Source organism: Periplaneta americana, chromosome 8 (assembly GCF_040183065.1).
Source record: "Periplaneta americana isolate PAMFEO1 chromosome 8, P.americana_PAMFEO1_priV1, whole genome shotgun sequence".
Taxonomy (NCBI): domain Eukaryota; kingdom Metazoa; phylum Arthropoda; class Insecta; order Blattodea; family Blattidae; genus Periplaneta; species Periplaneta americana.
This window is the reverse complement of record NC_091124.1, coordinates 108,077,976-108,093,723: the sequence shown is the minus strand read 5'-3', so window position 1 is coordinate 108,093,723 and position 15,748 is coordinate 108,077,976. Positions and strand designations below refer to the sequence as shown.

General features: G+C 36.3%; 1 protein-coding gene and 1 long non-coding RNA gene across 2 annotated transcripts in view; one reads left to right on the top strand and one right to left on the bottom strand.

Moving 5' to 3' along the window:
* LOC138704943 (uncharacterized) overlaps positions 1–8,735 on the bottom strand; it is a 130,268-nt gene extending 121,533 nt beyond the window's left edge. The window contains exon 1 of the long non-coding RNA XR_011333486.1: positions 8,600–8,735. This is a non-coding gene — a long non-coding RNA (uncharacterized lncRNA). The remainder of the gene's footprint in view (positions 1–8,599) is intronic.
* bif (bifocal) overlaps positions 8,145–15,748 on the top strand; it is a 409,555-nt gene continuing 401,951 nt past the window's right edge. The window contains exon 1 of the mRNA XM_069833391.1: positions 8,145–10,856. Coding sequence (XP_069689492.1) covers positions 8,466–10,856 — 2,391 coding nt within the window. The 5' untranslated portion in view covers positions 8,145–8,465. The remainder of the gene's footprint in view (positions 10,857–15,748) is intronic.

Sequence of the window (15,748 nt, the reverse complement as noted above, 5' to 3'; positions counted from 1 at the left end):
AGTAATTCAGGTGTAGAATAATTTAATTGCTGACTGGGAAAAGCAAGAATGTTCAGTTATAGTATTTATATAAAACTTTGAGATAAAAATAATTTTTATGTTAATATAATATTTTAAATTTTCAGTAATATTTTTACTTTTTTTTTTCTACCTGTAACCACTACAGGTTGCCATTGACGAAGAGTACCATCATACAATAAATAGAGTAACTGCATTGAGGTTTAATGATACACTGTTGTTAGAGTGAAAAATAACAATTTGAATTAGTAACGTCAAGAAGATGTGAATTAAAGTCTTGGTCCATATGTATGATGCCTGAAAATAGCTATTGATCCTTTGAGTGTTGCAATTGTTAGATCTCTTAAAATATCTTTATGCAGGCCCAAAGATTTACAGAAGTCTACTAGGAACTGGGGTATGGTCCCACGGGCTCCTATTATTAGTCGCGTAATGACGATGGATTCCAGATGGTATTTGTTCTTATAAAAACTGATGGAAGGTTCATATATATTCCTTTTTTCCTCGTGTACTTCTTCTTGCTGGTGTTCATGCGATTCGAATCTCACAGTAGGGTCTATGATGCAACCTTCAAGAGAGGGAGGTTTAAATGCAATTATGTCGATTCTTCGATTACTGCCCTCACTAGATATGCTGTGTACTTCTTCATATGCTGAATAACCTTTGTTCCTTAAGGCAGTTGCTATTATAGGTCTTACTGTATGATGCCACGTATTTCGTAGAAGTGGACAGGCCCCCAGGACATGGGCAAGGGTTTCAACCTTCCTGTCGCAATGTCGACAGAGGTTACTGCCCGAAGACCTGCCAGGTACACTACACACAGCTGATATGTTCGCATTCATCTTGATTGCTTCCCTCCACTCACTACAGGAAAGACCTTTGTGATTCTGGATCCACTTATTGCTGGGGTATATTGTTGTATCGAGTATTTGAAATACAAATGTATTTTGAGTATTTGAAATACAAATGTATTTTGGTTAATTTTTTAATAGAATTTTGCATTTGTAATTCAAATACTATTCTTTGAAGTACTTTGTATTTGTATTTGAAATACTTGGATGCCAGTATTTTGCCCAGCCCTGCTTATTGTTCGTATTTCGTAAAAGTCCGTCTTCTCGTTTGACTAAGGATTAATAGGAACCTACACACAGGGTTTAAGGAGATTTAAGATGATTAGTCAATCTGTTAGTTACAGAATAGTTTTTTATTACGTAAATTGTCTTTTTGTTGTATGTATAGTAATGAAGAAAAGATTATGCAGCTGAGACTGAAATTATCTCGAAAACGGTGTGCCGGAAACATGTCTCTTTTCATATGCATGCACACATATAGACGTACTTACTTACAAATGGTTTTTAAGGAACCTGCAGGTTCATTGCTGCCCTCACATAAGCCCTCCATCGGTTCCTATCCTGTGCAAGATTAATCCAGTCTCTACCATCATATCCCACCTCCCTCAAATCCACTTTAATATTATCCTCCCATCTACGCCTCGGCCTCCTCAAAGATCTTTTCCCCTCCAGCCTCCCAACTAACACTCTATATGCATTTCTGGATTCGCCCGTACGTGCTACATGCACTGCCCATTTCAAACATCCGGATTTTATGTTCCTAATTATGTCAGGTGAAGAATACAATGTGTTCAGTTTTGCGTTGTGTAACTTTCTCCATTCTCCTGTGACTTCATCCCTCTTAGCCTCAAATATTTTCCTAAAAACCGTATTCTCAAATACCCTTAATCTCTGTTCCTCTCTCAAAGTAAGAGTCCAAGTTTCATAACCATACAGAACAACTGGTAATATAACTGTTTTATAAATTCTAACTTTCAGATTTTTTGACAGCAGACTAAATGACAAAAGATTCTCAACCGAATGATAACAGGCATTTCCCATATTTATTCTGCGTTTAATTTCCTCCTGAGTGTCATTTATATTTGTTGCTTTTGCTCCAAGATATTTGAATTTTCCACCTCCTTCGAAAATCAAATCTCCAATTATTATATTTCCATTTCGTACAATATTCTGGTCACGAGACATAATCATATATTTTGTCTTTTCGGAATTTACTTCCAAACCTATCGCTTTATTTGCTTCAAGTAAAATTTCCGTGTTTTCCCTAATCGTTTGTGAACTTTTTCCTAACATATTCACGTCATCTGCATAGACAAGAAGCTGATGTAACCTGTTCAATTCCAAATCCTGTTTTTTATCCTGAACTTTCCTAATAGCATATTCTAGAGCGAAGTTAAAAAGTAAAGGTGATAGTGCATCTCCTTGCTTTAGCCCGCAGTGAATTGGAAAAGCATCAGATAGAAACTGGCCTATACGGACTCTGCTATAAGTTTCATTGAGACACATTTTAATTAATCAAACTAGTTTCTTGGGTATACCAAGGACACATATAAACTACTGTAATATTTGTTTAGTTTTTGGAGATGATTGTTCAGAGTCCAATAGAATATTCGGGCGTGCATGTTTACTCTTATGTCCTACCCATTCCAGCTGCGACAGATATAACAACCGATCTTGCAGCAGTGAGTAACTCGCTCTTGAGTTCACTTTAACAAAATCCATCTGCCAAAATCTCTGGCGCCCACTATACTGCATAACAACAGACACCATCGACCCCATACAGCAGTTGCCAACCTGCTAAGAAACAGAAGATGGGAAGTACATGAGGAGATTCATTGTGAATCTGAAGAGACTCTCATAGAAGGTTGGATATAATCACCATGAATAGAAGAACTCAGAAAGTGATGGTCTTAGACCCTATGATATGCTTTGAATGAGACATGAATCAGACACTGCTGATAAACTACGCCAAGTGAGCTAAATTTATATACCTTGTCTTCCATATCTCAGTGAAAAATATAGCATCTCGCTTTACTATTGGGATGTTACAGGTTTACAATTTGGAGCAAGGGGATGTTTACCAAAATTCACATGTAATATCCTTAAATCTTTTAAAATTCCCTCTTATGAGATTCAGAAGATTGTAATGGAAGTTCTTCATATTCTACACTATCATTTACATTTTAACACAGACATTTTTGAGAATCCATCTTGAATTTTGCGTACACTACTTTTAACACTTAAATACAAATGATTGATAAAATTGGCAAACTTACTAGTGTTAGTTATATAAGCACGTGTGGCTTAAAGCTGGATGATGGTGTACAGTATAGGCTCCGTGGGTATGCAAGGAGAAATGCACCGCCGCACTCTGAGTGGCGAAAATTGTAAGTTCTTGCGTGTTACCGCGTTAGCATCAGCCGTCATCTCACCGCGTATTGTCATGGCAGATTTAACAATAACAGTGGTATTTCAAAGTATTTTATATGACAGTAATCGGCCAAATTCTTCTAATAAAGGTCGTTTACATGCATAAAGTAGTCATGTATTGAATTTACAAGAAAAACAGTTGTACGGAAACAGTGTCAGCACACAACCATGTACGAGTATATCAACTTTCCACACATTATTATGCTAAACCTAAGTTTGCTAGTAAACTGTCTGGGCCTGACTCCCCATATGAAGAAAGAGGATTTTGTGGTTATAGTTCAATTTCTAACGAATCACAATTAAATCTTGTAACACATTTTTATAGCTTCCTCCCCACTAGATATAATTACCAACATAACAATCGAGAAGTCCAGGACGAATCACTAGGGAAATGGTCAGTTTCCCTAGTACTGCGTTCAGGGGCCTGTTTCATAAAAGTTACAAAGCTACAAGCAACAAGTCAATAGTGTAATGCAGTGGTTATCAACCTATGATACGCGCACCATTGGTAGTACATGAGCCCTATCAGTGGTGCCTAAGCGAAGTGTGAAATAAAAATATGAATTATTGTAAATATAAAAATACATATATAATTGTTTTCAGACTTCAAACAATGAAAAAGTAAATAAAATAATTTCAATAATATGTGTTTGAATATAAAATGATTTCATTAACATGTGTTTTAATATTTCTAATTGTTGGCCAATTTCACCAAACCACGTTAATATTAATTCAATAATATCCAGTAAAACTAGACAAGATAACAAGTCAGACACTTGTATTAAAAGACTATTAGCTTTTATGAAACAAGGCTCTGGACCTCTCAAGTGTTACGTTTATTTGTAACAAGCAGGGAGGGGGGCTACTACACATCATTAGTCTACATAGATAATTACTCAAGTAAGTACTTCTTACGTTGAGGAGTGCACCAAGATCGAAGGGCTACGTTCCATTCTTCGAATAAAAAAGAGGAACAGCGTGTATTACTAATTGCAAAATATACATAGTATAAGTTCAGAATAAAAACATTTCCTGGTGTAAATGTACCAGTCAATAATAGACTACCGGTACTGCTTTGGTGTTGCACAAGGAAGCATACAGGAGAAGGACTATTTTAAGAAGTGAAATTGGACAAAATTAGATCATTGTTAGAAAGGAGTGAAAAGAAATCTATCGATCGTCTAGCAGCACAGTGTGCAGTTTCACGTGGATCCGCACATACAACAATGGTTCAAGGTTGATCTTCATTCATAAAGGGTGGCATTACCAAAATTGCATTGCTCTGCTCCAATACAGTTTTTATTCCGGGGAACCTTTATCTTCCAAACAGGAATTAGGGAACCTGTACACGAACAACGAATGTTGAATCTAAATCTTAATCCTCTCTTTGAATTTTGTACACGGGTAGTCTTTACTGTAGAACACTTGCAGTGTTGTAGAATACAATTATCCTGTTGTATTTTTTTTTAGACTGTTAAAATATCTTATGGAACTTCATTATATCAATCATTCGTAATGTTGTACACCGGAATATTTTCATCTTGTGTTTGGATAGGGGGAAAACCTGTAGCAATGTTGATGTTGACTGCAATAATAGTAGGTACTTGTACATAATAAAACGGACGTAAACAAACTTGGAGGTTGTGTTAATTACCTATCTTGGCGCATTCTATTTCTTTTCCAGTTTTCTCTTTGTCTCTGTCACTTTATGGATCTACCCGGTGGAACAAGAGAAGCATGTGCACTAAATTCGCTCATTTTTACTGTGATTTGCAACAAAAACCATAACTACATTTCACAAAAGAATCGTATTTAAGCTACAACAGAATGCATGACCGCCATAATGGCACGTGACCGCATCATCATAATCATCATCATCATCATCATCATCATCATCGATTGGCTCTTTTGTTGATAGAGGATTTCGATTCTAACAACTTTGTAAGTTTACGTTCTATAGGTAATTTTGAAACTAAAGTCAATTTTCCTCGCTCTATCTCAGCCCAATTGAGCGGGCTTTTAACTTAAATATTTATAACGGTATTAGAATTCATTATACAGATTCGAATAGTATAAAAACATGAAAATGTGTAAAAATTGCGTTTAGGGGGATTTGAATCTAGGCGACTCATGTAATAGTTACTATTAGTTAAAATACTTAAATCCCAAATACTTAATTTAAATTTACTCCTTCCGATTTACTGCTAATATGCACCGTCTTTTCAAATCCATTTTGTGGGTTCGTGATGGAAAACGATAAAACTTCACAGTTTGCTCTGTATTTCAATATTTATTATTATAGCCAAAAACACAGCACATAATTTTGCTGGACCGCTTTGACATTTTCAAAATAGTAATCTAAAGACAACATTGTATGACAGATTGAATAAATGTGTATAAAATTACTCCTATTCGAATCTTCCAGCAGTCGGCTGTTAACACAAAGAGCACACAGCTGTTGATGACAAGCCTACAAGTAGTTCTCGTAGTATCCGCCTGTAGCAGCACATTGCTATATGCATGGAGCCTATAGGCTACACCGAAACAGCTGTAAGCCACACGTGCTTATATAATTAACACTAGTTAAGTTCGCCAATTTTATCAATCAATTAGACATTTTCTTTTAAAATGTACAAAGTGAATAACTATTTTACTCATATAATTTTTCTTTATATTTTGGATCTTGTAATTCCGGATCCTGGTGGTCAACCTCACTTAAGAACGGATGATTTTCAATAAATCTTAATACAGGATGGGTGAGAAGTCACTCCCTATTTTTAAACACCTAATTCTCAAAAGGTTTACACGATAGAAACCCCCATTTTTGCTCACACACTGCTCACACATTGCCATTGCATGTGCGAAAGTCATAACTCATTATGTGCTCCAGCATTTTTAAGACACTTCCTCAAACGGGCAGGTACATTTTCCACAACTTTTCTTAGGTACCTACTCGGCAGGAGTAGCAGCCATGACTTCACAGAACCTATCTTCAAGCTCATCAAGAGTTTGAGGTTTGCTCCTATAGGCCTACACTTCTTCTTTAGCCCATCTCCATAAAACGAAGTCACATGGGGTCAAGTCTGGACTTGTGTTGTTAGTCCATATCTGTTGCAAGACACCGAATGGTGAACGTTACTTGGCATTGTTACAAAATTTTGTTTGGCCTACAATTTCTGCAGGGGACGAAGCACATGAACCAGTGGTGATATTCGGCTGGTTGTTAAATTATTTCTAAGTAATATTTGCAATTACCATGAATATATACTGTATATGTTTAACATATGTACACATGAGAGAACTAGTTGTTAAAATTCTTGAATATCATCGCTGACATGAACTGCTATTTATGCAAGACTCTTGATGAGCTTGAAGATAGAGTCCGTGAAGTCATGGCTACTACTCCTACTGAGTACCTAAGAAAAGTTATGAAAAATGTACCTGTCCGTTTGAGGAAATGTCTTGAAAATGCTGGAGCACATGTTGAGTTGTGACTTTCGCACATGCAATGGCAATGTGTGAGCAGTATGTGAGCAAAAATGGAGATTTCTATTGTGTAAACCTTTTGAGAAATAGGTGTTCAAAACTAGGGAGTGACTTCTCACCCACCCTGAGTATGATGCAGGTTGCATAGAAATGTTCCCGCTATGGAGCAACATGTTTGTAGAGTGTTACAGAAATGGTGACGGAAATCTTTCTGGAACAGGTGCCTACATAAACATTCCATGTTAAGATTATCTAATTGATTAATGTTTTTTCTATTCTTGAACAGTTGACTAGTAGAAACTTATAATAAGATTTCCTGAATCGTACTTCTATTCTTAATTTTTTTTTTTCTTTTAAGTTTCATTTATACATGTACACTTTAACATCTGTAAGTTAGTCATATCGCATGTTTTAAATTTGTGGGTATACCAGTAGGCCGTTGTTGCAATATTATCGAGTTGCTGTTTCTAATGTCTGTTGCAGATGGCTCGTGTTCATGTAACTGATTTCAGATTTTTTATTAATGTTTATGATATTAGTGATTGAGCTGATGATGAATCATGGCATGCAAATTTACAATCCGGCATATGCCTTTGTGACTGAGGGAAACCATGAAAAACCCCAGTCAGATTGGCTGGCCAGAGGATTTGAACCTGGGACCTCCTGAATGCGAGTCTCAAATGCTACCATCTGAGTCAATGCGCTCGGTACTTATTCTTCATTTTGTTCCAGTTATTTTAAAAACTTTCTGTCTATGGGTAGATAATTGTAATCAATCTGCTAATTTGTAATTTTAAGATTCTTGACAATGTCAGAATCTTGTAGTCCTATATAAGTCTACTGAGAGATAATAATAATAATAATAATAATAATAATAATAATAATAATAATAATAATATATAAGTTAGCAGTAGCAATAATAACAATGATAATAATAATAATAATAATAATAATAATAATAATGATGATGATGATGATGATAATAATAATAATAATAATAATAATAATAATTTAGAAGAATTTTAGATTACCAATGAGACCGGAACAGGACACTGGTCCTAATGATGATGATGATGATGATGATGATGATGATGATGATAATGATAATTTAATAATATTATTATTGTGTAACATTGGCAGATACCAAAATTTTGCCGGTTAAATATGTGCAGTTTATTGACGAAATGTTTTCAATACGACAAGGGTAAACATATTCCTTAATAAATTTCATTTTGTAATCTTTCTGTAGAGTATGTAGTTACACGTAGATGCGATTAAACCATAGAAGACGGATTCAGCTTAGGATTAGTTTCGTAAGTTACCGCTAGATGGAATATGCATTTGTTTAAGCAAAGTGACGTCATAAGTTGTCTCGTTGGATTTGTTAGTAGGTGTTTTAGAATTTACTTAAATTTGCTTTGTAAATAGTAACCTTCATTCATTTTCTGGTTAGTCTGGTGTGATGTCAATTCTAGTCTTTTGAAGTTCTGAAGCAGCATGCAGTTTACAGCAGAAGAATTAAACAGCATTCCAATTAATAACGATTTTTTTGCTCACAACTGCTCCCGCCTTTCACTTGACGGTTGTGTAATCGTTCACTGTCTCTCGCGAACAAATTACCCAATAAGTGTCGTATAAGGTAGGAAGTTGTAGTGTTGATAACGGGTAGGGAAACAAATAATGGCAACTGCTAGTTCACAGGAAAACGGTGGTCTTGCGGATCAAAGCATTCCACAATGGAAGCGGGAGCTTATCTTGCGACGACGAGCTCTCGCACGGACTTTGCCTGCAGGTAACACTTCAGTGAAGCTTACCTGCCCGAGTGTTGTGACCGCAGTGAGACATCCCGAGCTAGCAGCTGCTGGTGAAAACGTCAGTGGGAAACAGCAACGTTGCATTTCGTCTGCAATAGCCTCGAACAAGGGCGTACTGGACCAAACCCAAGCGGACTTTCACCCCAGAGGGCGCATTAGCGACTCATCCTCTGGCTCAACAGTCTCAGCTTTAGTAGTTGGGAACATGCGGCTGGTTGAACATCAAGTAGACGGGGACACTGATCTCATGATTAATGGCGTCGGTTTCGACATAGCAGTTGAACAGAGTTCTGTCAAATATCGTTCCAGAATGGGTGAAGAAAAGTATGTGAAAAAGGCTAGTGCATCGAGGACTACTGTGGACAATTGTGTGGTTAACATGGCTAAAAACCATTTAGTGATGAGTGAAAACAACAATTGTCAGCATTCCAATGGCGAGGAATGCGAATCCGATTCAAGTGAAGAGTTGCAGTATGGACCAGGTATTGTTAATAAATTAAAGTGTAGATATATGAGCATGACATTAAGAGAGAATCAAAATAAAGGACTGAGGCCTTCATTATCAAATATGAGGCGAGCCACAAGCCTGGAAAACATGTTGGATAATGACTCGGATGCAGGAAAACCACAGATAACCCAACATAGATTTACCAAGAGAACGGATGCTACTAACAACTCCACTAAGGCAGAACATACATCACAACACCAACAGAGATATCGGCCTACAAGTCGCAGGAATGATTCTATGAAACGTGCTAGATCAGTAGAAACACTTCTTCGCTACGATCCAAAGTCACATACTGCTACAGGACATAGTATCCCTAGTGATTTGCCTATTTGTGATCGGGTGGTTAAATCAGAATTCAGGGACTGTAATAAGAACACTACGAAGTTATTGAAGGCACTAGGAAATGAAGAAATAGTGATCGTTGAAAATAAAATGAAGGTTGAGTGTTCCAGAAAATCTGTCGGTGAAGAAAAGTTGCCAATGTTCCAGCAGAAGAAGCGAACAACCAATATTCCTGAAGAAACAGAGCTACCGCCACCCGACGTTGTCAAGCAGACTTTGAAAATATTTGAAGGCACGCCCACAAGAAAGTCTTCACGACTAGCGAGAACACCAGGTGTGACATCCAAGTCTGCTGCCTATAAACACAGTAGCGCATCTTTAGTGAAAGTAAACAACAGTGGAAATGATAATGGAATTCTGAGTGCCAAACCATTATTATCACCAAAGCCAGTTTTAAGTCCAGAGAAAAATGTTTTAAGTAATCAGTCACCAAGGAAGCTACAGCTTTCTACAGATGGCCAACACACTACTTCTACACCAACATTGAATACTAGGGTACTTACACTAGACACCGTGTCTTCACCTTTCCTGTCACCTGTTGTTAGCCCCACGGGTACATCTAGATTGAAATCTCCATCACCGACTGACTTTCCCAGACTTTCACCTATCGCAACCGAAGATTCTGTTAAAGATGTGACCACATCATTGACAAATGGAAAAATTACACCTCAAAATTTGATCGCTGAAGAAAAGTCAAGTTCTAGTGAAGATGAGGACGACTCCATGGATGGTGCTACAAAAACTGTTTCCAGCTCTGCTTTGGATAATATTAGGAAAGATGGAACATCAATGGAATTCAAGTTTAGTAGTAGTTCCCTTAGTATGGCTCCAAAATCATACTTACCAGGAACAAAAAATTATCTGCCAACTGGAAATACTACAATACCATCGAAAGTGTTCAATAGGAATCAAAAAGTTACTTCGCCTGTTCTTGAGAGACAGGACTTTGTAACAAAATCTACATCGGCACCTCCTGTTTCAAAGTCTCCAGATTCCCCACAAATCCAAATGAAACAAGTCGGTGTTATACGTCCAATTGTTAACAATGCTCACCCTACTTCTCCCCCTCCATCACTTACAAATCGTGAAATTGAAAAGAACTTTATTAATCGTACAAAATCAATTGAACAACCAACTAGTAGAGTTGTGGTTTCACTTAAACCTGCAGATGATGTAGTTGTGGGAAAAGTATCTATGGAATCTGTTAGAGGGCGACTGGATGATAGTGTGAAAAGTGCAAGAGACTCTGTGACTCTTAGAAGTATTAGTGATTCTAAAAGCTCAGGACTTTGGGACAAGAAGCCATGGAACCAACCGCAAAATACCATGGTTTTTGACTTCAGTGGTCGGAAGGGTCCTGTGCCATCATACATCGAAAACGATGGAATGGTTCGCCCGAGGACAAAGGTAAGAGTTTAATGTGGAGTACAATAAGAAAGCAGCAGTACCTAGTCGATTACAATTTTGTCTTCGGTTCTTAATGCTATGTGATTTGTAGAAGTAACTCAATTATATTAAGTTGTAATACTAGAGAATGAAAAATATAACTTTAATGTAAGGTGGAGATCTATTTGTGAGCAATGTATTAACTATTAGTGGGCTCTTTCAGAACAGACAGTTTATGATAAGATTGCAACATGACCTGCAAATGTTCTGTTGGTGTCAATAATATACAGTAACATGTCTTAGAATACATAATTATTGACAAACAATATGAAAGTTCGGAGGAATTGAATGTTTCATTGAGATACAACAGGAAGAGAACTACTGGTATAACAAATTCTATGAGATTTACCTTAGTAAAACTAGTACCGATATACATTTTTCCGTTGAATTAATTATGTAATAAATTCAGAAGGTTGCATACTTGCAAAGTATTTAGTGTAGGCCCTACAGATAAATATTAATGTTAATTAATCACGTGTGCCAAATCGTGTAAGGCCTACTGTAAAACTGTACATGTACCATACCTATTTGTGGGCAGTAATGTCCAGAAATGAGGTAAGACAAAAATGTGAAAAATATTCCGTAGGCCTAAGTTATGATATTTAACATACAGTTAATCACAGTAATTTCCCTAAGTGTTTCTTTTTATAACTAGGTCGACCCACTAATTGACACTTGGAAAGTTTATAGGTCATAAAAAAATTACTTAATTCTGGCATATTGTGACATAGGCTAGCCTATTTCAAAATGTAACATAACTTAGGCTATATCTCAATCTTTTAGGTAAAATAGAATAAACAAGAATTGCGAATTTATTTGCATCAAAAGTAAATTGTGCCCTCATGGTAACTGAAGTTGGAATGATAGTTGAAGATATGGTACCATACTCGATGTGTGAGTAATGATTCTGTGGAGCAAAGTTTATTTTCATTTCATTTATTGTATTCCATAGATCTTACATTAGCATTGAAGCTTTTTAAGATGTGGAACAAGTCAAAATTTACAAGCTTAAATTTTTTGGCGAGATGAAGTGAGGTGAGGCCGAGTGTTCGTCATAGATTATTTGGCATTTGTCTTATGGTGGGGAAAACCTCGGAAAGAACTCAACCAGATAAGCCCAACGGGAATCTAACCCAACCACGAGCGCAGCTTTGGATCAGCAGGTTAATGAGTCTGCCGACTGAGCTATGTTGGTGGCTCTACAAAATAAAATATAGGTCTACATAGCAAGCAGATGATTCAGTTTACAAACCTAAATACCTATTATTCATCAGTTGATCTATAAAAATATAGCTAATAGGCCTACATAAAAAGTAAATTAATTCAATTTAAAAGCAGAAACAATTCAATCATTGAGATAGGCTATACAAAAATAGATAATACATAGCCTGTATCATGCAGATTACTTCAATTTACAAGCATAAACAATTTCTCAGTTGTGTGGATGGTATGAGTAGGCTATGTAGGAAGTTGGTTAATTCTATTCTAATCCTTTCTTATGGTCCTTCTTTTATAACAGCTTAGACTAACAGAGTGTAGATGAAGATCTGATATATATATATATATATATATATATATATATATATATACACACACACACACACACACACACACACACACATATATACATATACACCGGGTGTTTCAGACCACCCGTATCAGCCTTTTTTTTCTCGAAAACTATATTAGCCTATATTGATTGTTCATAAAAAAATTTTGATAACCGAAACTTAAGTAAAGAATCGATTGGTGGTAGTACCATTTCCTGTAACAAACCGGAAGTAGGGGTACCTGTGGTCAACTTCGAAATTTCAAATGAGAACATGGGTCATTGAAGGTACCATTGGAAAATACTTTTAAGAAGAAACAACTTTTACTGAAACTTTTTTTCCCCTAACTTTTATTGTTTACTCACAAAGCAACAAAAATAGTATTTTCTGAGAAATGTTGTATGTTGTTCATGTACGTACACTCTTCATAGTAAGTGTTCAAAATGCCCACCACCTTGTGCTGAACAAAGTTCTGATCTCCTCCTAACATCCGAGATTGCTTGGAGAACTTCAGCACAACTGAGCAACACACATGGTATGGCTTCTCTGATTCTTTGTTTCATGTCTTCTCTAGTTGTTGGACGCACCTGGTAGATCATATTTTTAATTCTCCTCCACAAGAAGGATTGCCCATGACTCAGGATTGCACCATAATACAGTGTTTAGAATTCTGAAAGACAACAAATTTCATTCATACCATATTCATCTCCATCAGGAACTTGGGGGACATGACCTCCAGACTCGTGTTGATTTCTGCAACTGATTTCTAAACATGAATCGTGGTTTCGAGCTCAGAATTCTGTTGACTGATGAGGCAACTTTCAAAAGTAATGGTCAGGTAAATCTCTATAATGCCCATTACTAGTCTCCGGTTAATCCATACTGGCTGCGTGAAGTGGATTACCAGCATGTGTGGAGCCTCAACGCATAGTGTGGCCTCCTCGGACACCAAGTCATAGGATCATACTTTTTTGAGGAGATCTTGAATTGTAATGCTTCCTCCGAAACATTTGCTTCATGATGTTCCCCTTGCTCTTCGGTTAACGATGTGGGTTCTGTAGGTCGGCTGTCCGCCTCACTTTTCACGTAGGGTTCGGGGAGTTATTAACCGGTTATTCCCCTATGGTGGGTTGAACGAGGACGACCAGTAACCTGGCCAGCCCGATCTCCTGACTTCGCTCCAAATGACTTCTTCTTGTGTGTGATAATTAAAGATATGTTCTACCAGGTGCATCCAACAACTAGAGAAGATATGAAACAAAGAATTAGAGAAGCCTGTGCCGAAGGTCTCTGTGCAATCATGGATGTTAGGAGGAGATCAGAACATTGTTTAGCACAGGGTGTCGGACATTTTAAACACTTACTATGAAGAGTGTACTTACATAAACAACATACAACATTTCTTAGAAAATACTTTTTTTTGTTGTTTTGTTAGTAAACAATAAAAATTAGAAAAAAAAAAAAGTTCCAGCAAAAGTAGTTTCCAATGGCACCTTCAATGACCCATGTTCTCATTTGAAATTTCGAAGTTGACTACAGGTACCCCTACTTCCGGATTGTTACGGGAAATGGTACTGCCACCAATCGATTCCTTACATATGTTTTGATTATCAAAATTTTTGATTGAACAACCAGTATCATATATTTTTCGAGAAAAAGGGCTGATACGGGTGGTCTGAAACACCTGGTATATATATATATATATATATATATATATATATATATATATATATATATATATATATATATGGTTAATTCCATGTGTGACCTACACGACAAGTTACAAAATATTCAATATTTTTTATTTTTCTATGTCTAAATCTAAGCATTTAGGAGAGAACTGTTAATACCATGTATGTCCTTAGGGTACAAGGTGTATGCCTAAACAGTGAAATTGCTTACAAGTTCAAACTAATATTATGAATTTAATAAAATGTTGAGTGTGACCTACACGACAGGGAAAATTCCAAAAAGTACAAGAAGAATATTATATTTAAAAAATTCTGCTCTTTTATTAATACCAAAAATTTGTAACATATATTGAAATATTTAGTGATAATGTATGTTAAAATTGTACACACAACAAACTGAAATCATATTACCATAATGACTTAGAACATATAATTAATTGTGACATGCTAGTTGTGACCTACACTTCATGTGCAAATATTACTGAGAAAGAACATAGTATTAATTTCCTTTGGAACAAAACATTTTAACCCATTACAAAAGAAGAAAAATGGTCACTAAAACTCAACATTAATCTTTGATCCATTTGAGGCTCATGTAATTTTAATTTTATCTGCTCTTTGTCAACAATACTTATATCCTCTAATGTAGGCCAAGCAAACTTTTCACATCGTGAATTATAACGCAGGAATTTAACACTGAAAGTATCATCAGTACTACTTGAAAGAACTTGGCCAACAAAATGTTTCTGTGATTTTTTTCCAATGAATTGAACTAACACCCAATCCCCATTATTGATGTTGCAATCCTGAATTTTAAAATCTGTAGCCCTACATTCAACATTAGCCACAGGGTTTACATCTGTAAGTTCATCAGTCTGAAAATCAAATATTTTTGCACTTGAACCTCGTGCTGTCGTTGAAAACTATCTTGTATGGTGAAACAGACTTGAAGTAGTGTGCTTTTATTGTATCTGGGATGGACTGTACATTACTCCACAGCTGATCCAGGTGCTTCTTTTTTTCAACAATATCTGTTTCAGATACATACAGAAATTTCACATTTTTGCAGATTTCCCTGGCACAAATGTAGAAATCAATGGCATTCTGGGGGTCGGTCTTACGTGCTTTTGTTGCTTCTCGTACTCGACGTTTAGCAATACCTCCAAGACCATCAATTGCACCCTTCCCATGTGATGTTGCTGAAAAATTCCATGCAGTAGGAACACTGTTCAGAGTCATAAAGGAAAGTGAAAATTTTTGTTTAAAATGCTGTGCAGCACCATCAGATTGTAACTCAACGCTGGCCAAAGAAAACATGTCTTTCTGTGTATTTTTGAAATCCTCTATGACTGCTTCATTGAAAACGGCTACTGCATATTTATCATGTTGCATGTAGTTTGATACAACAATGTATGAGGTTGAATTTAATTTTCCTGATGTGTCCTTATAGTAAAGTATAGCAGTGTAAAGTGTGCATGAGTTTGAGTTCCACTGTGCAGACTGGATTTCGTCTTGATACTGGAACACATAATTTTCACTGAAATCCATGTGCACCAGAAGTTTTCCTTCACTCAGGTTTTCCTTTTCTTCTATGAAGTGTTGTGCCTGAATT